Source organism: Scyliorhinus torazame, chromosome 17 (assembly GCF_047496885.1).
Source record: "Scyliorhinus torazame isolate Kashiwa2021f chromosome 17, sScyTor2.1, whole genome shotgun sequence".
Classification (NCBI taxonomy): Eukaryota; Metazoa; Chordata; class Chondrichthyes; order Carcharhiniformes; family Scyliorhinidae; genus Scyliorhinus; species Scyliorhinus torazame.
The window spans coordinates 4,322,887-4,348,312 of record NC_092723.1 but is presented as its reverse complement, the minus strand read 5'-3'; the positions used below and the strand labels follow the sequence as shown (position 1 = coordinate 4,348,312).

Genomic DNA, 25,426 nt, shown 5'->3' with positions numbered 1-25,426 from the left:
ATGCCCTTTGAAGCTTCGACATAAGAGCTGGGTTTTTCCCCAGTTGGAAATGGCTCTGGAGACAAGGAGAGGATCCAGAAATAAAGAGTGTAAATTGGGGGGGGGGGGGGGGGGGGGGGGGGGGGGTGTACTGAACTGTAGTCCCCACAATAAAATAGTTGTGAATCATCGGAATGTTTTCTGCTGCCTAGTTCAGTTGAGAGATATTCACCTGTAAAATAGCATTGTATTGTCATCAGAGTGTAATGATGCACATTTCTGCTCCTTTGGTAGCTAAGCTGAGCAATGTCATATGATGAGATGCTGGCAGAGGCAGCAGGATCTTCATACACGGGGCAGGTGATCAAATGATGGTGTCTTGAGGAAGGATAGTACGAAGTCTTACAACACCAGGTTAAAGTCCAACAGGTTTGTTTCGATGTCACTAGCTTTCGGAACGCTGCTCCTTCATCAGGTGAGGATTCACCCGAGGAAGGAGCAGCGCTCCGAAAGCTAGTGACATCGAAACAAACCTGTTGGACTTTAACCTGGTGTTGTAAGACTTCGTACTGTGCTCACCCCAGTCCAACGCCGGCATCTCTACATTGAGGAAGGATGGCAGAATGGGCAGCCTATTTTAACACTGGGCCATTGTGGAAAATGTCATCACTGAAACTGCAGAAGTGTAGTCAGCACATACTTCTAAGACATGTTTCCCTGTTTACCTGATACTTAATCTGCCCGAGGAAGTTAATCTGATTGACATAATTTCTTACAGCAAACGTTTACTTTCTTTGGAGGTTAGAATTCAATAGTTGGTTTGTGAGTATTTTGAAATATGTTATGGAATGAAGAAGCTGTCTTGGTATCAATACCTCATAATAGGCCAGGATTCCGGCCTGTTTGGTGTACTTCCCAGCTGCTCCAGCACCGGCTGTATACGCTCCGACCCCAGTGTTGGGTGAGGCCAGTATAAAGGTATGGCCATAAGCAGCAAAGCCAACGTTCAATTTCTCTGTGGGAGCCCCCTGTTTGTTCCACAATTTCATTACATAGTCCTGCAGAATGAAAAATGAGAGCGTGTGCTCAAAGGCCTTTGCAAGCCATCTGGCTGAAAGCAGATCACACATTAGAAATAATAAATATTATTGGATTCTAATTTCAAGAAGACTTACCACATTAAAGTAAAGGTTGGTATAGTGATGATTGTTTGGGAGAGGATAAAGAGGGCTATTCTCGCCAGTAGCAATGTCCCAGGGTCCAAAGAAATCGTAGGTCATCACATTGAAAAAGTCCAAAATTCTGTATAAGAAAAGAACTGAGTTAGACTGATCTCCTGTTCCCTAAAATAAATGGTAATTAGCAGACCCATTGAGCATGCCGAGTGGCAGAGGCATTGCTGCTTCACAGCACCAGGGACCCGGGTTTGATTCCGGCCTCGGGTCACTGTCTGTGCGGAGTCTGCACGTTCTCCCCGTGTCTGCGTGGGTTTCCTCCGGGTGCTCCGGTTTCCTCCCACAGTCCCAAGATATTCAGGTTAGGTGCATTGGCCATATTAAATTGCCCCTTTGTGTCCAAAGATTAGATGGAGTTGCAGGGATGGGGCAGGGGAGTGGGCCTGGGTCGGTTGCTCTGTCGGAGGGTCAGTGTAGATTCAATGGGCCGAATGGCCCTCTTCAGCACTGTGGGGATCCTATAAATTGAAACCCTATGCACAGTCACTGCTGCATTGAGTTAAATGACTGAGACTAGGAGCCAGAACACTGAGAAAACTCTCCTTGAAAAATGCCATGGGGTCTTTGACATCGAATGAAGAGATATGACAGGACTTCAGTTTGACATCACACATCTGAAAAGCGTCAGTCCAGCACTCCCTGAGCATGGCATGATGATTGAAGAGGGTGAACCTTAATGCATGGGATCATCCTTATAAAACTTAGAAATATCGTCCTTTTTCAAAAGAGTAGGATATTCTTTGTTTCCAGAATGGCATTTATCACTCAATCAAAACAGGTAAAAAGAATCTCAGTACATCTGGTGATGCTCTCATTGCTGTTTCTGGGGATTTGGTGGGAGTTTGTCGGTTGCTGCGTTTACAGACACTGCAGCCGTATCTACAGAGCTCCGAAATACTGAAGCAGTGAAAGATGGCACATCATTCAATTTCTTTCTTCTATTATTCACCTTCTGCTTTTCATACTTTACTGTTCATTGAAGAAAAGACACATTTGTCCAACTTTCTGAACATTACTGAAGTTGTGAATACAGAATAACTGCGACGCTCCCAGCCTATAACCAAACTATCAAACCCAAAACACTGCAAGAAGCTAAACTCACATAGATAAATTCAACCTCTCTCTCTCATCATCTCCCCTGAACCCTGTCTCTCCCTCCCAGCACAGTAGCACAGTGGTTAGCACTGGAGCTTCACTGCGCCAGGGTCCCAGGCTTGATCACGGCTGGGTCGCTGTCTGTGCGGAGTCTGCACGTTCTCTCCGTGTCTGCGTGGGTTTCCTCCGGGTGCTCCGGTTTCCTCCCACAGTCCGAAGACTTGCAGGTTAGGTGGATTGGCCATGATAAATAGCCCTTAGTGAAATGAAAAAATGAAAATCGCTTATTGTCACGAGTAGGCTTCAAATGAAGTTACGGTGAAAAGCCCCTAGTCGCCACATTCCGGCGCCTGTTCAGGGAGGCTGGTATGGGACCAAAACGGTTAGGAGGGGTTATTGGGTTACGGGGATAGGGTGGATGTGAGGGCTTAAGTGGGTCGGTGCAGACTTGATGGGCTGAATGGCCTCCTTCGGCACTGTATGTTCTATGTTCTTTCACTCTGTCCCTCTCTCTCCTCTCTCCCTGCATTCACCTTCCTCTCTGTCACTTTGCTTTAACAACAAGCAGAGTTCGAAAAGTTTTTTTTTTAACGATTCACTATCTCTTTGGCAAAATACAATTCAACAGGCTATGCACAACAAACGAATCATTACTGATGTCTACCTTTGACACTGAACACTGAGACCAGTTAGCTGAGTAGAGATTGGAAGCAGAGCTCAATTCTATCCTCACATGAAGACACGATGCTTGCACTTTGTGTTCGAGGTTACAGGACAGAATGGAAATACCAAGAACAATCTTAGCACCTCTAACATTGCCTCGGCTGGATTCAGTCAACTCAACGCCAACTGGAGATTGAATGGAGGACTTTGCAGGTCTGAATGATTTAGCTGCTAACTAGTTAAACTAGCTGAACTAGCAAGGGAACACAAAACAATTATCTGCACAGAGAGTCCTGTGTAACTAGCATGGTACTTACTGTCCAAGCTGAGCAACCTCGTACCGCATATTAATGTAACCCGGTGCAGCAGAAACTGCAGCTGAGATCAGCAGTCGGGATCGTCCTGAGCTTTTCGCCTCAGCTTCAAAGGCAGCCAGCATTTCCTAGAGAATTAATAACGTTTCTCTTATTGACAGATCCTCACCAAATGGAGGGTTTCAAACACAGGCTAAAGAATTGTCCAGTTTCATATAACGTATCCATGACCAAGTGTCACACAATATTGTATCTAATCTAAGGGTAAAGTCAGAGGTAGGACCAGGTTTAAACGGAGGCCAGATTGCCAGCTCTTACTGCACAGTCGCCAGGAAAGTGATTAATGAGGATTCTATCCAATTACTTTCATTGTGTAAATTCATATATTTCATATTTAAATATTCTATTTTCATGTTTCACAAATCCTGTGAAACTGTCCTTTAAAACTGTCTCTCTCAGTTGGTTCGGTTTCACATCAGCCATCATCTCATTAAATGGTGACACAGGCTAACAGCTCAATGTCCCGTCACTATTCCCATGTTCAATGTCCCATCACTGTTCCTATGTTCAATGTCCCGTCACTGTTCCCATGTTCAATGTCCCATCACTGTCCTATGTTCAATGTCCCGCCACTGTTCCTATGTTCAATGTCCCTTCACTGTTCCCATGTTCAATGTCCCGTCACTGTTCCTATGTTCAATGTCCCTTCACTGTTCCCATGTTCAATGTCCCGTCACTGTTCCCATGTTCAATGTCCCGTCACTATTCCCATGTTCAATGTCCTGTCGCTGTTCCTATGTTCAAACTCCCTTCGCTGCTCCTATGTTCAATGTCCCGTCACTTTTCCCATGTTCAATGTCCTGTTCCTGTATCCGTGTTCAATGTGCCGTCACTATTCCCATGTTCAATGTCCTGTTACTGTTCCTATGATTAATGTCCCGTCACTGTTCCCATGTTCAATGTCCCATCACTGTTCCTATTGTCAATGTCCCATTACTGTTCCCATGTTCAATGTCTCATCACTGTTCCTATGCTCAATGTCCCATCACTGTTCCTATGTTCAATGCCCCATTACTGTTCCCATGTTCAATGTCTCGGCACTGTTCCTATGTTCAATGTCCCGTCACTGTTCCCATGTTCAATGTCCCGTCACTGTTCCTATGTTCAATGTCCCCTCACTATTCCCATGTTCAATGTCCTGTTACTGTTCCTATGATCAATGTCCCATCACTGTTCCCATGTTCAATGTCCTATCACTGTTCCCATTTTCAATGTCCCATCACTGTTACTATGTTCGATATCCCGTCACTATTCCCATGTTCAATGTCTCATCACTGTTCCCATGTTCAATGTCCCATCACTGTTCCTATGTTCAATGTCCCATCAATGTTCCCATGTTCAATGTCCCATCACTGTTCCTATGTTCCCTGTCCTGTCACTATTCCTATGTTCCCTGTCCTGTCACTATTCCTATGTCCAATGTCCCATCACTATTCCCATGTTCAATGTCCCATCACTGTTCCAATGTTCAATGTCCCGTCACTGTTCCCATGTTCAATGTCCCGTCACTATTCCCATGTTCAATGTCCCATCACTGTTCCAATGTTCAATGTCCCGTCACTGTTCCTATGTTCAATGTCCCATCACTGTCCAATGTTCCCTGTCCTGTCACTATTCCTATGTCCAATGTCCCGTCACTATTCCCATGTTCAATGTCCCATCACTGTTCCTATGTTCAATGTCCCGTCAGTGTTCCCATGTTCAATGTCCCGTCACTGTTCCTATGTTCAATGTCCCGTCACTGTTCCCATGTTCAATGTCCCGTCACTGTTCCAATGTTCAATGTCCCATCAGTGTTCCCATGTTCAATGTACCATCACTGTTCCTATGTTCAATGTCCCATCACTGTTCCTATGTTTAATGACCCGTCAGTGTTCCCATGTTCAATGTCCCGTCACTATTCCCATGTTCAATGTCCCATCACTGTTCCTACGTTGAATGTCCCTTCACTGTTCCCATGTTCAATGTCCCGTCACTATTCCCATGTTCAATGTCCCATCACTGTTCCTATGTTCAATGTCCCGTCACTGTTCCCATGTTCAATGTCTCATCACTATTCATATGTTCATTGTCCAGTCACTGTTCCCATGTTCACTGTCCCACCACAGTTCCTATGTTCAATGTCCTGTCACTGTTCCCATGTTCATTGTCCCACCACTGTTCCTATGTTCAATGTCCCGTCACTGTTCCCATGTTCAATGTCCCGTCACTATTCCCATGTTCAATGTCCCGTCACTATTCCCATGTTCAATGTCCCATCACTGTTCCTATGTTCAATGTCCCGTCACTGTTCCCATGTTCAATGTCTCATCACTATTCATATGTTCATTGTCCAGTCACTGTTCCCATGTTCACTGTCCCACCACAGTTCCTATGTTCAATGTCCTGTCACTGTTCCCATGTTCATTGTCCCACCACTGTTCCTATGTTGAATGTCCCGTCACTGTTCCCATGTTCAATGTCCCGTCACTGTTCCTATGTTCAATGTCCCCTCACGATTCCCATGTTCAATGTCCTGTTACTGTTCCTATGATCAATGTCCCATCGCTGTTCCCATGTTCAATGTCCTATCACTGTTCCCATGTTCAATGTCCCATCACTGTTCCCATGTTCAATGTCCCATCACTGTTCCTATGTTCCCTGTCCTGTCACTATTCCTATGTTCCCTGTCCTGTCACTATTCCTATGTTCCCTGTCCTGTCACTATTCCTATGTCCAATGTCCCGTCACTATTCCCATGTTCAATGTCCCATCACTGTTCCAATGTTCAATGTCCCGTCACTGTTCCTATGTTCAATGTCCCATCACTGTCCTATGTTCCCTGTCCTGTCACTATTCCCATGTTCAATGTCCGATCACTGTTCCTATGTTCAATGTCCCGTCAGTGTTCCCATGTTCAATGTCCCGTCACTGTTCCTATGTTCGATGTCCCGTCACTGTTCCCATGTTCAATGTCCCGTCACTGTTCCAATGTTCAATGTCCCATCAGTGTTCCCATGTTCAATGTACCATCACTGTTCCTATGTTCAATGTCCCATCACTGTTCCTCTGTTTAATGACCCGTCAGTGTTCCAATGTTCAATGTCCCGTCACTATTCCCATGTTCAATGTCCCATCACTGTTCCTATGTTGAATGTCCCGTCACTGTTCCCATGTTCAATGTCCCGTCACTATTCCCATGTTCAATGTCCCATCACTGTTCCTATGTTCAATGTCCCGTCGCTGTTCCCATGTTCAATGTCCTGTTCCTGTATCCGTGTTCAATGTCCCGTCACTATTCCCATGTTCAATGTCCTGTTACTGTTCCTATGATTAATGTCCCGTCACTGTTCCCATGTTCAATGTTCCATCACTGTTCCTGTGTTCAATATCCCATCACTGTTCCTATGCTCAATGTCCCATCACTGTTCCTATGTTCAATGTCCCATTACTGTTCCCATGTTCAATGTCTCGTCACTGTTCCTATGTTCAATGTCCCGTCACTGTTCCCATGTTCAATGTCCCGTCACTGTTCCTATGTTCAATTTTCCCTCACTATTCCCATGTTCAATGTCCTGTTACTGTTCCTATGATCAATGTCCTATCACTGTTCCCATTTTCAATGTCCCATCACTGTTCCTATGTTCGATATCCCGTCACTATTCCCATGTTCAATGTCTCATCACTGTTCCCATGTTCAATGTCCCATCACTGTTCCTATGTTCAATGTCCCATCACTGTTCCCATGTTCAATGTCCCAACACTGTTCCTATGTTCCCTGTCCTGTCACTATTCCTATGTTCCCTGTCCTGTCACTATTCCTATGTCCAATGTCCTGTCACTATTCCCATGTTCAATGTCCCATCACTGTTCCAATGTTCAATGTCCCGTCACTGTCCAATGTTCCCTGTCCTGTCACTATTCCTATGTCCAATGTCCCGTCACTATTCCCATGTTCAATGTCCCATCACTGTTCCTATGTTCAATGTCCCGTCACTGTTCCCATGTTCAATGTCCCGTCACTGTTCCTATGTTCAATGACCCGTCAATGTTCCCATGTTCAATGTCCTGTCACTATTCCCATGTTCAATGTCCCATCACTGTTCCTATGTTGAATGTCCCGTCACTGTTCCCATGTTCAATGTCCTGTCACTATTCCCATGTTCAATGTCCCACCACTGTTCCTATGTTCAATGTCCCGTCACTGTTCCCATGTTCAATGTCTCATCACTGTTCCCATGTTCAATGTCCCATCACTGTTCCTATGTTCAATGTCCCGTCACTGTTCCCATGTTCAATGTCCCATCACTATTCCCATGTTCAATGTCCCATCACTGTTCCTATGGTCACTGTCCCGTCACTGTTCCTATATTCCGTGTCCCATCACTATTCATATGTTCATTGTCCAGTCACTGTTCCTATGTTCATTGTCCAGTCACTGTTCCCATGTTCATTGTCCAGTCACTGTTCCCATGTTTATTGTCCCACCACAGTTCCTATGTTCAATGTCCTGTCACTGTTCCCATGTTCATTGTCCCACCACTGTTCCTATGTTCAATGTCCCGTCACTGTTCCCATGTTCAATGTCCCGTCACTGTTCCTATGTTCAATGTCCCCTCACTATTCCCATGTTCAATGTCCTGTTACTGTTCCTATGATCAATGTCCCATCGCTGTTCCCATGTTCAATGTCCTATCACTGTTCCCATGTTCAATGTCCCATCACTGTTCCTATGTTCGATATCCCAACACTATTCCCATGTTCAATGTCTCATCACTGTTCCCATGTTCAATGTCCCATCACTGTTCCTATGTTCAATGTCCCATCACTGTTCCCATGTTCAATGTCCCATCACTGTTCCTATGTTCCCTGTCCTGTCACTATTCCTATGTTCCCTGTCCTGTCACTATTCCTATGTTCCCTGTCCTGTCACTATTCCTATGTCCAATGTCCCGTCACTATTCCCATGTTCAATGTCTCATCACTGTTCCCATGTTCAATGTCCCATCACTGTTCCTATGTTCAATGTCCCATCACTGTTCCTATGTTCAATGTCCCATCACTGTCCTATGTTCCCTGTCCTGTCACTATTCCTATGTCCAATGTCCCGTCACTATTCCCATGTTCAATGTCCCATCACTGTTCCAATGTTCAATGTCCCGTCACTGTTCCTATGTTCAATGTCCCATCTCTGTCCTATGTTCCCTGTCCTGTCACTATTCCCATGTTCAATGTCCGATCACTGTTCCTATGTTCAATGTCCCGTCAGTGTTCCCATGTTCAATGTCCCGTCACTGTTCCTATGTTCGATGTCCCGTCACTGTTCCCATGTTCAATGTCCCGTCACTGTTCCAATGTTCAATGTCCCATCAGTGTTCCCATGTTCAATGTACCATCACTGTTCCTATGTTCAATGTCCCATCACTGTTCCTATGTTTAATGACCCGTCAGTGTTCCCATGTTCAATGTCCCGTCACTATTCCCATGTTCAATGTCCCATCACTGTTCCGATGTTGAATGACCCGTCACTGTTCCCATGTTCAATGTCCCGTCACTATTCCCATGTTCAATGTCCCATCACTGTTCCTATGTTCAATGTCCCGTCACTGTTCCCATGTTCAGTCACTGTTCCCATGTTCATTGTCCCACCACTGTTCCCATGTTCAATGTCCCATCACTGTTCCCATGTTCAATGTCCCATCACTGTTCCTATGTTCCGTTTGTCCTTGGCGAAGACATTGATCAAAATCTTGAATTTACAAATAGGATCGAAAGATGCTTTAATTTATCCAAGAGATTAAGCATCCTGTTAAGTCCATTTTCTCCTACCTTTGCCAAAACGGTGAAGTATTTTCTGCCTACTGTCCCAGGAAATTCCCAGTCAATATCCAAACCATCAAACCCATAGCCACGCAGGAAGCTAATCACAGACGTTATGAATATTTGGCGAGTTTTTGATGTGGAAGCCATAGCGGTGAATCTAAAGGAGAGGAGAATGTTAATGAAGTCAGAACTGCAGTATTTTAAATTCCGCATTTACCGTCTGAAACTTTAAAATCTTTGAATCTTTTATCATTTCAGAATGTACAAGGAAACCAATTATAATTTACTAAAATATCATTAGGATATGGTGTTTCTTGTTGCTGCTCTCGACAATCAGTTGAATCAATCTTCATTGGGTCAATTAACACAATTTTAGCCTTTGTAAAAATGATGCAATCTTCCCTTTTCGATTTCTGCTGGCAAATTTTGTTTTAATTATATTTTGCACACAGCTGAAGCTAATCGCAGTATGCTCATTGATAGACAATCTACATACGTAGCAAAAACTGCAGAGTAATCATTTCCAAATCTATCTCTTTGACCTGAGATAAGTTGATATTATGAACAACAGGAAAAGAAGCACATTTTTCCCAACACTATAATAAAATATAATAAAATATTGTCATCTTACTTCTGACCTCCAAATTTTGAGCCTCCAATGGACAGGAGTGTCTTAAGGTTTCCATTTCTGTTGTCAGAATAAAAAAATTGTTCTTTCAGAGTAAGAAAAATAATTAAATGCATTTATTAACACAACACCATCTGCTGAAAATCATTATTGTACTATGGCTGATTCTCCAACCTGCGATGCCCGAAGTGTTTCCCGTTGGGATGGAGAATCGGTCGCCGATCCCAGCGCAACGCTCCGACACTCCCTCCCTCCCACACACACACTGGGGTTCCCAGCCACGGCTCATTGCAATGCACTTACCTCTCTTTGATGTGGTCAATGCTTTAGTGAGGTGATGAGGTCGAGATTGGTCGAGGGTGATGGAGGCGAGCTTTGGAAGGTGGGTGGACTGATCGAGGGTAGCGGAGGCCAGCGTACGATCTGGTGAGCAGGGGTTCCGGGAGGCAGCAGGGTGATTCCAAGATGGCAGCGCCCACGGGTCGCATGTGGCGGGTGACGTGGAAGATGGGGGCCCCCACGGGTTACACGTGGCGGGTGACGTGGAAGATGGGGGCAGTCCCCGCGGGCTACACGCAGCGCTGCTGGGTTTAGAAACAGGTCGGGCCTGGCAGACTTTAGAGAAGTGGCCCTTCTTTCCGCACCCGTTGCAGATCGCGCTCCTCGCTGGGCAGCATTGTCTGGGGTGCTTACCCTGGCCACAGAAGTAACATTTCGGGCCTCCGGAGTTGGCGGGTCACTGCGCGGCACAGGCTTGCGGCACCCCTGGATGATGGTGGCGCCCACGAGGGTGCCGATTGGTCGGAGGTGTTGGTGTCCATGTTATGGAAGGCCACTTCCAACGAGTCCGAGAGTTGTACTGTGTCTTGGAGGTCGCTTCTAGTAGGCGCTGGCGGATGTAATTAGATTTTATGCCTGCGACATAGGCGTCCCGGATCAGCAATTCGGTGTGCTTGACAGCCGATACCGTCTTACAACTGCAGTTCCGGCCGAGTACCCGCAAGGCGCGCAAAAATTCAGCTGTCGCCTCACGGCAAGGAGATGCCTAGCGTACACCTCGTTGACTTCCTTAACATACTGCCCCTTCAACAGCGTTATCGCATCCTCGTACGAGGTAGCATCTCTGATTACCCGGGAGTTGAGGACTCGCAGCTTGTGGGTCTCAGCGACGGCGGCGGCGGAGGAATCAATGTAAGATTCGAAGCAGCTTAGCCAGTGTTCAAACGTGGCGTTGGCTGCTTGGGGGTCCAGCTCCAGGCGATCAGGCTTGAGCGATGGATCCATCTTAAAATTTTAGCTGATTAAATTGATGTACCATCAATGACGACAGACGAGAGTCGGAAGAGTAAACTGTGGCTTTAATCAGCTAAAAGAGACCTGCTGGCAGCCGGTCCCAGAATGAGGGCAGGGTTAGAGGTTAGCTACCTTTATCCTTGAGCCCGAGGGGCGGAGTCAGCAGGGACAAACCCAGACATGTAACAAATAATAAGAACAGTAAGTACAATATAATACATGGTTCACCACAATCCCTCAGTGCAGAGCATGGTGTGACACTGGGGACTGGAGGTAGGTCCAAGCGGAAATGTCCCACTGACGATCTCTTCATCACAGAATTGTTACAGTACTGAAGGAGGTCATTCGGCCCATCGTGTCTACACCGGCTCTCCAAACGAGTATCATGACTTAGTGCCGTTCCCTTGTCTTTTCCTCCTACCCCTGCACATTATTTATATTCTCCTGAATGCCTCGATTGAACTTCCCTCCACCGCACTTCCAGGCCGTGAATTCTAAGCCAGGACAGTCACTGTGTGAAAACATTATTTTTCACATCACATTTTCTTCTTTTGTAAATCACTTCAAATCTGTGCCCTTGATTCTTTTATGAGTGGGAATAATTTCTCCAAATCAAATCAACTCTGTCCAGCGCCCTCAGGATTTTAAATATGGGGTGTGGATGTCACTGGAAAGGTCAGCACTTATTGGTAATCCCTAATTGCGCTTGAGAAGCTGGCAGGAGAAGGTTTTGTGGGGCAGTGAACAGTGCCTTTGTGCCAAAAATATCCAGATTCAAACCTCACTCAAGGATTTGATGAGCAAGGTAATCACGCAGTCAATCAGGTGTGGCTGGGGTCGACATCCTTGTCCTACCCATGGTGGAGGGCAGAGCATGTAGTTTGGATCTGGCTTTAAGCAGAAACAGGAAGATGAAGCTCGTAGTGAAATTAAATGAAATGAAATGAAAATCGCTTATTGTCACAAGTAGGCTTCCATGAAGTTACTGTGAAAAGCCCCTAGTTGCCACATTCCGGCACCTGTTCGGGGAGGCTGTTACGGGAATTGAACCATGCTGCTGACCTGCCTTGGTCTGCTTTCAAAGCCAGCAATTTAGCCCTGTAGCGGTCTATCTGGTGCAGTAACTGTACAGGGGCTGTTAGGAAGGGAATTTCAAACAGTATCAGAACAATGATATCGTTTCAAAACAAGATGTTCTGTGGCTTAGAGAGAAACTTGCAAATAATAATAATCTTTATTGTCACAAGTAGGCTTACATTAACACTGCAATGACGTTACTGTGAAAAGCCCCTAGTCGCCACATTCCGGCTCCTGTTCGGGTACACAGAGGGAGAATTCAGAATATCCAAATTACCTAACAGAACGTCTTTTGGGACTTGTGGGAGGAAACCGGAGCACCCGGAGGAAACCCACGCAGACACGGGGAGAACGTGCAGACTCTGCACAGACAGTGACCCAGCGGGGAATCGAACCTGGAACCCTGGAGCTCTGAAGCAATAATGCTAACCACTGTGCTACCGTGCTGCCCAAATGATGATGTTCCCAGGCATCTGCTGCCCTTGACCTTCTAAGTGACAGGGGGCACGGGTTTGGAAGACGCAGTCCATGCAGTCTTTGTTGCTTGCTGTAGTGTGTCTTGTATACAGCGCCCACTGCTGCCCACCTGTGCCGGTGTGAGGGAGATAACACAGAAGTTGGTGGATTGGGTGCAGATCAAGCAGACGTCTTTGTACTGGGTTGTGTCAAGTCTTTTCAATGTTGTGCGTTCAAGCTGCACTCTTCCAGGCGAATGGAGAGCATTCCATAACACTTCTGAATAGTGCCTTATGGATGATAGGCAGGATTTGGGAATTCAAGAAGTGAGTCACACATCTCAGAATTCCTAGTCTCTGACTGCTCCAGTAGGCTTCTTATACGGCTGGTCCAATTGAGTCTGTGGTCAATGATATCACATGGCGGTAATGGGGAAAGGGTGGGTGTGGAGATGTGTACAGGATTGTAATGCCATTAAATATCATAAATTTTGCCAGGGTTCCTTGATGCCACAGTCGGCCAAACGTTGCATTTGGGAGGGGGAAACTCACTTACTATTTGGCTGGGGGGGGGTTACTATCGGGCTACAATAATGGGGAGTGGTGTCAATGTTGTGAAAATATTTAACACCCATTGATTGGTGCTTGTTGGGATCTCACTCACTCTGAGTTGTTGAACTGAGTGGAAATTCCAGCTCCCTCACAGCCCAGTGTTTCTGCACACACACTGGTTTCTGTACACGGCACTTTGCATGACACACACATGGCAGCCTGTGCACCAGCGTTCTGAGATTCAGATGTAAATGCAACATTTACTGCATGTCGCAGTTTAATCTCGCTGCACGCTAATTAGAATAATTCAATTTGATTTACCTCAAGAGTTTTTACTATGGTGAATGAATATAAAGTGTTGTTTAGTTTATATGGTGACAGCATGATTGCGTCAGACATTGTCAGACCCACTGGGCATCGACTCATCTCTGCCAATGGGACACAAATCAACAAAACCCAATTTCACCCAGAAATCACCTCCCTGACTGGGTCAGTCATCTTTTATTTACGTATAACTTGGCATAACGATTCAAGGTCAAACAGAATATAAAAAGGACCTCAAATTCTACTTAGCAATATTTATAGAATAATCCTACTTGTTTTTAAGGCTGTTGAATGAGTGGTAGAGAGTCACGTCGTTCACTTCCGTGGTGGTGATTTGATTGTCCTTCATCCCAGCAAAAGCGTAGATCAGATGTGTGCACAAGCAGGGATCCACATTCTCGGGCATGTACTTCCCCTCTCCTGGTCTGTACTGAGCCCAGTTTGAAAAGTAACAAACCAGTCTGTAGGCAGAGCCTGAGGAGAAAGGAAAATCAGGACTGAGCTTCTACTCATTACATATCATTAAAAATGGCTTAAAAAGCACCAAGACTCACCCAGTTCCAGGCACGCCAACAAGACCACCGCTGGAATAAAGAATATAGGATAAATGTTAAAATTCACAGAATAATAAGCTGAAAGGTTGACTGCAAAAGCTGCAAAATGTTCCATTCAAGTTGTTGTGAAATTGATCTTGTTTAAGACAGCAGCTATATCAAACTCTACAGATGGATCAATTTTCAAATACACCTGAAAACATTAAAATGCTACTAAGATTTCCATAAACGTGAAATGTTAAATATTGTAATTGATGTAAATAGTAACACCCCAAACTGGAAACAGCAGAAAGTCTGAGTGAAAGAACAGGTACATTTACAACATAGAAAGAATGAACATGTACAAATACTTGATGCTAAACAAACAGAAATTGAAGTGCCGAACAATCTTCTGACTGTGTCCTTGCAAAGGAAATCTTCTGGGGCCAATCATCCATTACTCATGAGTTGTATGGCGTTCCTTTCACTTAATCATAAATAGTTTTATTGCAACCTAATTTCTTGCAGTTCGACTGATATCGCTCAGTTAATCGAACTCTATTTCATTCACTAAAAATAGAAGCAGGAAAACTTGAACAATGATTTCTCATCATCACACTTGTACTTTGATGTTATTTTGCATCAAAACACAAACATTCAGATACATGGCGGAGGATCGATCCCGCCCAGGTTACTGTCAAGGAGCATTTAGTGGAGGAACAGCAGTTGGAGAGTCAAATAGGTTATTATTGTTTATTATTTATTCATGGGACGTGGGCATTGCAGGTTGGGCCAGCATTTATTGCCCACCCCTGATTACCCTTGAGGGGACAGTTAAAAGTCAGCCACATTGCTGTGCGTCTGGAGTCACGTGTAGGCCAGACCAGGTAGGGATGGCAGATTTCCTTCCCTAAAGGACATTACTGAACCAGATGAGTCTTTGGGGCAATTAAAAATTGTTTCATGGTCATCATTGGACATTAGTGAACCAGATGGGTTTTTATGACAATCAACTCATGGTCCTCATTTGACTTAATTCCAGATATTTATTGAATTCAAATGTCACCATTTGCAGTAGCGGGATTTGAACCTGGGTCCCCAGAGCGTTACTCTGGGTCTCTGGTCCAGTGACAGGACCACTACGTCACCGCCTCCCTGGAATGAATTTGATCAAGATGTGCACTGGACGGCAGGCCATCCAACTGTAATTATCTTCCAGTAACACAGCAAATGATCCATTCCTTTCGAATGAAACCGGAACTTCAGAAGGGAATCTCCTCTTTGTTCTATTCCGCATTTAAATACTGAGCCTTAAAGAAACTTTCTGACATTCTGAAAGTTGAGTGAGAAGTGGCAGAATGACTCCTTCCCTCTCTGCGCCTCAGTTGATCGCACCGAGTGTTTTTAAAGAATCTTCTTGACAATTCAATGACGGTTTAATTGTTTATGTGCTGTGGCTGTAAACGACACACACAGGCAGGTTTTCTTGTATGTTTTATTCAAAAAGGAAGGAGTATTTATTGTAATTTACAGACTTTGGTATATCTTGTACAAAGATGTAAATAAAATAACGGATATGGTCCAAGTCTCACTCGCACAAGGTCCGGGAATTTACAATCCCAGCTGAGTCGGACCCATCGCAGGCTAGACGGGAAAACTGGTGAGGCAGCCTAACGTCCAGGGACTTTTAGCAAGAATCTCCCACCAATACATTCAAGGGTTCACACTCACACCCAAATTACACGCAAATGCACACACACACACACATACACACCTGCATGCACACACGTGCACGGACACATGCATGCCACAATGAATCATCCTCCGCCAGTTCTGCCAACTCCAGCATGATGCCACCACCAAACACATCTTCCCCTCACTCCCTCTGTCAGCGTTCCGCAGGGAACGTTCCCTCCGGGATATCCTGGTCCACTCTTCCATCACCTCATCCTCTTCCCACGACACCCTCCCATGCAATCACAGAGGTGTAACACCTGCCTCTTTACATAAGAACATAAGAACTAGGAGCAGGAGTAGGCCATCTGGCCCCTCGAGCCTGCTCCGGCCATTCAATGAGATCATGGCTGATCTTTTGTGGACTCAGCTCCACTTTCCGGCCCGAACACCATAACCCTTAATCCCTTTATTCTTCAAAAAACGATCTATCTTTATCTTAAAAACATTTAATGAAGGAGCCTCAACTGCTTCACTGGGCAAGGAATTCCATAGATTCACAACTCTTTGGGTGAAGAAGTTCCTCCTAAACTCAGTCCTAAATCTACTTCCCCTTATTTTGAGGCTATGCCCCCTAGTTCTGCTTTCACCGGCCAGTGGAAACAACCTGCCCACATCTATCCTATCTATTCCCTTCATAATTTTATATGTTTCTATAAGATCTCCCCCCCCCGCATCCTTCTAAATTCCAACGAGTACAGTCCCAGTCTACTCAACCTCTCCTCATAATTCAATCCCTTCAGCTCTGGAATTAACCTAGTAAATCTCCTCTGCACACCCTCCAGTGCCAGTACGTCCTTTCTCAGGTAAGGAGACCAAAACTGAACACAATACTCCAGGTGTGGCCTCACGAACACCTTATACAATTGCAGCATAACCTCCCTAGTCTTAAACTCCATCCCTCTAGCAATGAAGGACAAAACACCATTTGTCTTCTTCATCACCTGCTGCACCTGTAAACCAACTTTTTGCGACTCATGCACTAGCACACCCAGGTCGCTCTGCAGAGCAGCATGTTTTAATATTTTATCATTTAAAAAAGAATCCCTTTTGCTGTTATTCCTACCAAAATGGATAACCTCACATTTGTCAACATTGTATTCCATCTGCCAGACCCTAGCCCATTCACTTAATCGATCCAAATCCCGGTGCAGACTTCCAGTATCCTCTGAACGTTTTGCTTTACCACTCATCTTAGTGTCGTCTGCAAACTTGGACACATTGCCCTTGGTCCCCAAATCCAAATCATCTATGTAAATTGTGAACAATTGTGGTCCCAACACTGATCCCTGAGAGATACCACTAGCTACAGATTGCCAACCAGAGAAACATCCATTAATCCCCACTCTTTGCTTTCTATTAATTAACCAATCCTCTATCCATGCTACTACTTTACCCTTAATGCCATGCATATTTATCTTATGCAGATAAGATAAAGATTTTTCTTCCCTCCTCCTCCCTGCTCACTATCTCAGGCCCAAAACATTTTTTTCAAGTGAAGCAGCGCTCCACGTGCACCTCCTTCATTCGCTGCTCCCAGTGTGGTCAACTCTACATTGGCGAGCCTAAACACAGACTGGGTGACCGGTTTGTAGAACACCTCCGGTCCGTCTGCAAGCAGGATCCAGACCTTCCTGTCGCTGCCATTTCAACTCCCCATCCTGCTCTCATGACCACATGTCCGTCCTTGTCCTGCTGCAATGTTCCAGCAAAGCCCAGCGCAAACTGGAGGAACAGGACACCATCTTCCGATTAGACACGTTACAGCCTTCCGGACTTAACATTGAGTTCAGCAACTTCAGACTGCGAACTCTCTCCTCCACCTTCACCCCATTTTTAATTCTATCCATTTATTTTTATTTTTATTTCTTCCATCGATCTGTTTTTCCCTCACCACTGCCTTCCCCCGCCCCCCCCCCACCCCCCACCCCCACTCCACTTGGGCAATCTGTTCCTAGTTACCCTGTGACCCACTGCTCGTCTTGGTTCTGCCATTCACACACTCTAAACTCTTTTTGTGCCACTATCAGCTCCTTCCTAGCTTTAATCACCCCCCTTTGCATTCCTTTTGCTTCTGTCCATGACATCTTTGTCAATCTCCACCTATCGCTGGCTCCCTATCCAGACCCACTGTTCCATTCCCCCCAACCCCATGACAGTATAAATCTGACCCCCCCCTTTTCCAGTTCTCTCCAGCTTTGACAGAGACATCCAAACTCAGAGCGGATGACACCAAGGTTGGTGGAGTGGCAGACAGTGTTGAGGATTGTCAGCGGATACAGCAGGACATAGAAAGGTTAGAGACTTGGGCAGAGAAATGGCAAATGGAGTTTCATAGATATTTTCATAGAATTTACAGTGCAGAAGGAGGCCATTCGGCCCATCGAGTTTGCACCGGCTCTTGGAAAGAGCAACCTACCCAAGGTCAACACCTCCACCCTATCCCCATAACCCAGTAACCCCACCCAACACTAAGGGCAATTTTGGACACTAAAGGCAATTTATCATGGCCAATCCACCTAACCTGCACATCTTTGGACTGTGGGAGGAAACCGGAGCACCCGGAGGAAACCCACGCACACACGGGGAGGATGTGCAGACTCCGCACAGACAGTGACCCAAGCCGGAATCGAACCTGGGACCCTGGAGCTGTGAAGCAATTGTGCTATCCACAAGGCTACCGTGCTGCCCTTTTTTTTTTCGCTCCCTCCCCAGCCCCGCAGCCCGGCTCCATTCCTCCCTCTCCAGTTTATTCTGGACAAATGTGAGGTAGGTGTCACATAGAGGGGAAATATACTGTAAATGGCAAAACTCTTCGTAATATAGAAAGTCAGAGAGATCTTGGCGCACAGGTCCACAGATCTTTGAAAGTGGCAACATAAGTGGACAAGGTAGTCAAGAAAGCAGACGGAATGCTTGGCTTCATTGGACGGGGCATCGAGTGTAAAAACTGATAAATCATGCTGCAGTTGTATAGAACCTTGGTAAGGCCGCACTTGGAATATTGTGCACCATCCTGGTCGCCAGAAGGATGTGGAGGTTTTGGAGAGGGTGCAGAGGAGGTTTACCAGGATGGTGCCTGGTCTGGATGGTGTTAGCTATGCAGAGAGACTGAATAGACTCGGGCAGTTTTCAACAGAAAGAGTGAGGTTGAGGGGTGACCTGATAGAGGTCTACAAGATTATGAGGGGCATGGATAGAGTGGATGGGCAGGCACTCTTTCCCAGGGTGGAGGGGTCAGTCACCAGGGGGCATCGGTTTAAGGTGCATGGGGCAAAGTTTAGAGGAGATGTGAGAGGCAGGTTATTTACACAGACAGTGGTGAGTGCCTGGAACGCGTTGCCAGGGGAGATTGTGGAAGCATTAGCAGCATTCAAAAGGCATCTTGACAAACACATGGATAGGATGGGTATAGAGGGTATGGCACTAGGAAGTGCTGAGGGTTTTGGCCAAGGATGTTATCATGACAGGTACAGGCTTGGAACGCTGAAAGGCCTGTTCAAGTGCTGTGTTGTTATTTGTTCTTTGCTAGCTCCCTTCTCTCTCCACAGAAGCTGCCTGACCGTCTGAGATTGTCCAGTATTTTCTGTTTTTGTTTCAGATTTCAGTATCCGCAGTAATTTGCTTTTATCTACCTAAGGCGCTCCTGATGCAAAGCTATGAGCATGTATCTCCCTCTAACTCCTACTGCCACTTTTGCATTCAGTGTCCTCTTGACTGGAGAGGCACTGTCACGGCAGTGGTTGCCACTGCTGCCTCTCAGCAGCAGGGACCCAGGTTCAGACCTTGGGTCACTATCTGTGTGGAGTTTGCACGTTCTGCCTGGGTCTGCCTCAATGTGCTCTCGTTTATTCCCACAGTCCAATGGGTTAAACCATTCTGCGCTGTAAGGATTCCATGGATTCTCTCGGGATAGTCATGCCTTTTGCCAGCAAGGAGGCTTGCGTGGCCACTGCACCCCTAAATTGGAAGCTGGGCTAACTGACTCATGTGAGGGGCATGGCACCACTTTCCCTTTGGAACTGAGACCTGTTGATTTTCAGTGATTCGGTCAAATTCTACGACACACAGCTTCATATTTATAGGGATTTGCTGCCACATTTACAGCCAGTCTTTTCCAGTGTTTTCCATCAGGGCCCCTTTCCTGCACCAATCCGGTTACCCACTGTTTCTAGCTTTTAGCAGACACTCACTTCTAAATGTCCAGCTCCCGAACTCTTCAATGGATAAAGTTTTGAAAGTGCCCCAAATGACTTCATTACTTTTCCGTGAAGGTGGAGGTGGTGCAGAGTGGAATTGTCCCTGGACCAGTATTCCAGTGACCCAGGGGACCTGGGTTCCAATCCCACCATGAGAGGGTGAAAATGTGGGATTAAAAGCGTAATGATGACCATTATCAACACCCAGCTGGTTCATGTATGCCCCTTTAGGGAAGGGAATCTGCCACCCTGACCTGTTCTGGCCTCCATGTGATTCCAGATCAACAGCAATGTGATTGACTCTTAACTGCTCCTCTGCAATGGCCCAGCACGCCGCTCAGTTCAAGGGCAATTAGGGATGGGCAATAAATGCTGCTCCAGCCAGCGGTGCCCACACACACACACACTCACTCACACACTCATACACCCACACAAATACACACACACACAAATACACACACACAAACACACACACACAGACATACACACATAAACGAAGGGTGGGATTCCCTAGCCTCCCCACCAGCGTGTTTCTCGGGGTTGCGCTGTTTGCTGGCAGTGGATGGCTCTCTTCCTGCTGCTTGTCAATGGGATTTCCCATCCCCTCTCCATCAGGAAGCCCACGGGATGGGGTTTGCTACCAGTGGGAAAAGAGAATCCCAACTGCAAGAGAATTCGGTCAGATTTTCTTGTAAGTTATGAAAGAAAAGCAAATTGTATTTCTCCAGCTCTCACTTGCACAGGCAGTCAAAGGTTCTGATGCATGCACACACACACGCATACACACAGACACGCATACACACAGACACGCATACACACAGACACGCATACACACAGACATGCATACACACAGACACGCATACACACAGACACAAACACACATGGAGACACACACTCACATGTGGATGACAAGAGGGAGGTAAGTTAAATTCCTTAAGTGTCCTAAAATGTCAATTGTACAAAGATCCTGTAGATTAAGGGTCTGGATGGTTTCAGACTGAACTCAATGCTCTTTCCTGATTCTGCATCAAAACAACTCAAAGATGTTTATGGATGATTTACATCTTTTCTTCAGCTGTCAGCAACTGTTGTGTTGATATTTAAGATGCCGTCTGCAGTTCGTGCCTGGTCAAAAAACCAGGCAGCGGACAATTTGCAGGACAGTTCGAGCCAGAGAAGGTGTGAAATCACTCTGGTAATCTGGAACAAAGCAGTTTCTTAACACTCAAGAAGGGTTAACTTGCTCATCACATGGCCTGTGTTTACAAACTAGCCAGTTATCCAAATACGGGCATACTGAGCTCATGTCAATCCCACTGTTTCATCGTTATTAGATGATATGGTTGGTGCAGTTTCTTTCTCAGTTGAGGTCCATTGCCCAAAGTAATTGATTTAATGCCTTGGTCCACACTCAGCTGAATACACAGGCAACACCTCGTTTGTGTTGTGAATGGTTCTGGAGATGGGTCATTTGTCTACATTAATCGCCTCTTGTGGGATACTTTTAGAAAAACCATCTCCTTACTGATGAATTTTTAATTTTTGAGCTACAGCTATGTGAATGTGCAGCCATTTTAGGTGCTGCTGTTAATTCACATTTCAAATGCTGTTATTGAGACGTTTTAAACTTATATCCTGGGTTCAGCCCCTCATTAAATAAAGTTTTTTTCTACATAAACCATGGTTTCAAGTTCATGGACAATATGAGAGGTATTGAAATGGTAAAACAGGCTTACCTGTTGCAAGCAGAAGCTTTGCCATCTTGCAGCTGGTGTGTTGCGAACATCAACTCTCCCTTTTATACACTGAGTTTATCATTAGTGGTGAATAATTCCAGACATCCTCAACATAATCACTGGAAAGGGATCAGTCACAATGGAAAAATAACATTTCTTATCTTATAGTCATAACATTACTTTCACCTTCTCGTGAGTAACAACTTTTCTCCTCCACAATGTCATGGAGATTGTCGACCTTCATTGTAACCCCAAACATGTTGTTGTCTAGAAACAGGCCAGGAATTTGGTGGGGAGAATCGAGGGGCCATTTTCTTTTAATGTGGGATCAGGAAGAGCGGGAAAGCTGAATGCTTCAGGTCCAGGTAGGTGCGGAGCTTCCTGATGGTCAGTGTCATGTTGGGCTGGAGCTTCCTGTTGGTCAATGTCATGTTGGGCTGGAGCTTCCTATTGGTCAGTGTCATGTTGGACTGGAGTCCAGTTGGTCAGTGTCATGTTGGGCTGGAGCTTCCTGTTGGTCAGTGTCAGGTTGGGCTGGAGTCCAGTTGGTCAGTGTCATGTTGGACTGGAGTCCAGTTGGTCAGTGTCATGTTGGGCTGGAGCTTCCTGTTGGTCAATGTCATGTTGGGCTGGAGCTTCCTATTGGTCAGTGTCATGTTGGGCTGGAGCCTCCTGTTGGTCAGTGTCAGGTTGGGCTGGAGTCCAGTTGGTCAGTGTCATGTTGGGCTGGAGTTTCCTGTTGGTCAGCGTCATGGTGGGCTGGAGATTCCTGTTGGTCAGTGTCATGTTGGGCTGGAGCTTCCTGTTGGTCAGTGTCAGGTTGGGCTGGAGTCCAGTTGGTCAGTGTCATGTTGGACTGGAGTTTCCTGTTGGTCAGTGTCATGTTGGACTGGAGTCCAGTTGGTCAGTGTCATGTTGGGCTGGAGCTTCCTGTTGGTCAGTGTCACGTTGGGCTGGAGTTTCCTGTTGGTCAGTGTCATGTTGGACTGGAGTCCAGTTGGTCAGTGTCATGTTGGGCTGGAGCTTCCTGTTGGTCAGTGTCAGGTTGGGCTGGAGTCCAGTTGGTCAGTGTCATGTTGGACTGGAGTCCAGTTGGTCAGTGTCATGTTGGGCTGGAGCTTCCTATTGGTCAGTGTCATGTTGGGCTGGAGCTTCCTGTTGGTCAGTGTCATGTTGGGCTGGAGCCTCCTGTTGGTCAGTGTCAGGTTGGGCTGGAGTCCAGTTGGTCAGTGTCATGTTGGGCTGGAGTTTCCTGTTGGTCAGCGTCATGTTGGGCTGGAGATTCCTGTTGGTCAGTGTCATGTTGAGCTGGAGCTTCCTGTTAGTCAGTGTCAGGTTGGGCTGGAGTCCAGTTGGTCAGTGTCATGTTGGACTGGAGTTTCCTGTTGGTCAGTGTCATGTTGGACTGGAGTCCAGTTGGTCAGTGTCATGTTGGGCTGGAGCTTCCTGTTGGTCAGTGTCATGTTGGGCTGGAGTTTCCTGTTGGTCAGTGTCATGTTGGACTGGAGTCCAGTTGGTCAGTGTCATGTTGGGCTGGAGTCCAGTTGGTCAGTGTCATGTTGGGCTGGAGCTTCCTGTTGGTCAGTGTCATGTTGGGCTGGAGCTTCCTGTTGGTCAGTGTCATGTTGGGCTGGAGCTTCCTGTTGGTCAGTGTCATGTTGAGCTGGAGTCCAGTTGGTCAGTGTCATGTTGGGCTGGAGTCCAGTTGGTCAGTGTCATGTTGGGCTGGAATCCAGTTGGTCAGTGTCATGTCGGGCTGGAGTCCAGTTGGTCAGTGTCATGTTGGGCTGGAGTCCAGTTGGTCAGTGTCATGTTGGGCTGGAGTCCAGTTGGTCAGTGTCATGTTGGGCTGGAGTCCAGTTGGTCAGTGTCATGTTGGGCTGGAGCTTCCTGTTGGTCAGTGTCATGTTGGGCTGGAGTCCAGTTGGTCAGTGTCATGTCGGGCTGGAATCCAGTTGGTCAGTGTCATGTTGGGCTGGAGTCCAGTTGGTCAGTGTCATGTTGGGCTGGAGCTTCCTGTTGGTCAGTGTCAGGTTGGGCTGTGTGAGGACAGTGCAGGGTGAGTAAACTGCTGACAAATTCAAAAATCTATAACTATCCTGCAAGACAAGTCAGACCCTACTTTAGATAAATTATTTCCACTTTTCAATGTTCTCGACATGCGTTTCAATGCAATCATTTTCACAATAGGATGTACGTTTACCATGTATTTGGAGCCATATTAGTTGGGTCTGGTTGAATGGCTAATGTGTGGATCAGGTTAAAGCAAACAGCACGGGGTATAATCGCCTCTTCGCTTGATATGCGCTCAGGCCAATCTTCTCACCCTACCCACAGTTACAGAATCGCAGCACTTTGACTTGGTGAGCCAAGGATCTGCCTGAAGGCAGGGAACTGACGCAGAAGGAATCATAGAATCAATCATAGAATCCCTCCAGTGCAGAAGGAGGCCATTCAGCCCATCAGGTCTGCACTGATCCTCTGACAGAGCCCCCCAAGGAGGCCTCAACAGAATTTTGTACAAGGTTCTGCGAGCAGCTCATTATTGGACAATGTTAATGACTCGCTGTCCAGGGGTCACTACCCCCCACCCTCACTTAGACCTCAATGTCTTTGCACCTCGAGGGGGACAGGGGCCCAGTAGAATGTGGGTCACACCGGCCCATTTCACTTCTTAACACAAATATTAACACTACTGGCTGAGGTCCTGGCGGCCCGGTTGGAGTCCTGTCTCCCAGTTATAGTGTCTGAGGATTGACGGGCTTTGAGAAGGGCCGTCAGTTGTCGGCCATTGTTCGACGCCTCTTCAACATTGTCCTCTCCCCCTCCACTGCTCCGGAACCTGAAGTCACAGTATCTTTGGATGCAGGAAAAGCATTCGACAGGGTGGAATGGAACTATCTACTCGGGATTCTGGGGAGATTTGGATTCAGCCCTAGATTTACCTCCTAGATTTGTCTGTTGTACAATGACCCAAAGGCCAATATTTGTGTGAATACGGTATCTTCAGAATGCTTTCCCTTCGGCAGGGGTATCGGAAATTAGAGGGCAAGAGGCGAAACGGCAATGAACTAAGTTGAGCCTCTCTAGCAAGTAGATTCACCGGGAAACACTTACAAATCATTTTTTATTATGGCTACCAAATTGAATTTGTCTTTTTTCTGGGTGGGCAAAAGTTAACGAATCCGCAGCGCTCTGCTCCAGAGAGACGGGGGATCGGGAGGTTTGGCCCCCCACCAAATCTTTTGTTTTATTTTTGGGCTGCCATCAGTCAGAAAATCCTGCGATGGCCTCACGACCTTGATCCAAGTTCTCGCCTTTGCCGGGAGGTGAATATTGCCTACTTGGAGGACTCTCAGGCTGCCTCAAGAATCAGCCTGGTTGGGTGATTTGATGTCATTCCAACACTTGGAGAAAATTAAATATGTCATCAGGGGATCGATGAGCAAATTCTACCTGAGGTGACAGACATTTATTTTTTAAGGAACTGGACACGGTCGACTGTTAAGAGAGTTTGTTTATAGTGGGGTTAGTTTGTTTGCTATAGTTATGAAGATAAATCTGTATATACAACTATTTGGCTTTTTATCTATCTATTTTGTTTCTTTATCTGTTGATAATGTGGTTAATGTTTGTTTCGTAAATTCAATAAATATATTTGCAAGAAAAGGAAATTTATTCATCCAGGTGAATTCCTTTCAACTGATATTGTGAACTTCAATCATTAAAAAAACACCCAGTAAACTG

The 25,426-nt window shown here is 46.1% G+C and overlaps 1 protein-coding gene across 1 annotated transcript in view; it reads right to left on the bottom strand.

Moving 5' to 3' along the window:
- Nucleotides 1-21,704, bottom strand: part of LOC140394551 (acidic mammalian chitinase-like) — a 41,373-nt gene extending 19,669 nt beyond the window's left edge. The window contains exons 1-8 of the mRNA XM_072481909.1: nt 21,680-21,704; nt 14,032-14,061; nt 13,750-13,951; nt 9,780-9,836; nt 9,155-9,305; nt 3,290-3,414; nt 1,155-1,281; nt 855-1,037 (exon numbers count right to left, since the gene is read on the bottom strand). Of these exons, the coding sequence (XP_072338010.1) occupies nt 855-1,037; nt 1,155-1,281; nt 3,290-3,414; nt 9,155-9,305; nt 9,780-9,836; nt 13,750-13,951; nt 14,032-14,061; nt 21,680-21,704 (900 nt within the window). The remainder of the gene's footprint in view (nt 1-854; nt 1,038-1,154; nt 1,282-3,289; nt 3,415-9,154; nt 9,306-9,779; nt 9,837-13,749; nt 13,952-14,031; nt 14,062-21,679) is intronic.
- Nucleotides 21,705-25,426: the final 3,722 nt, after the last annotated feature.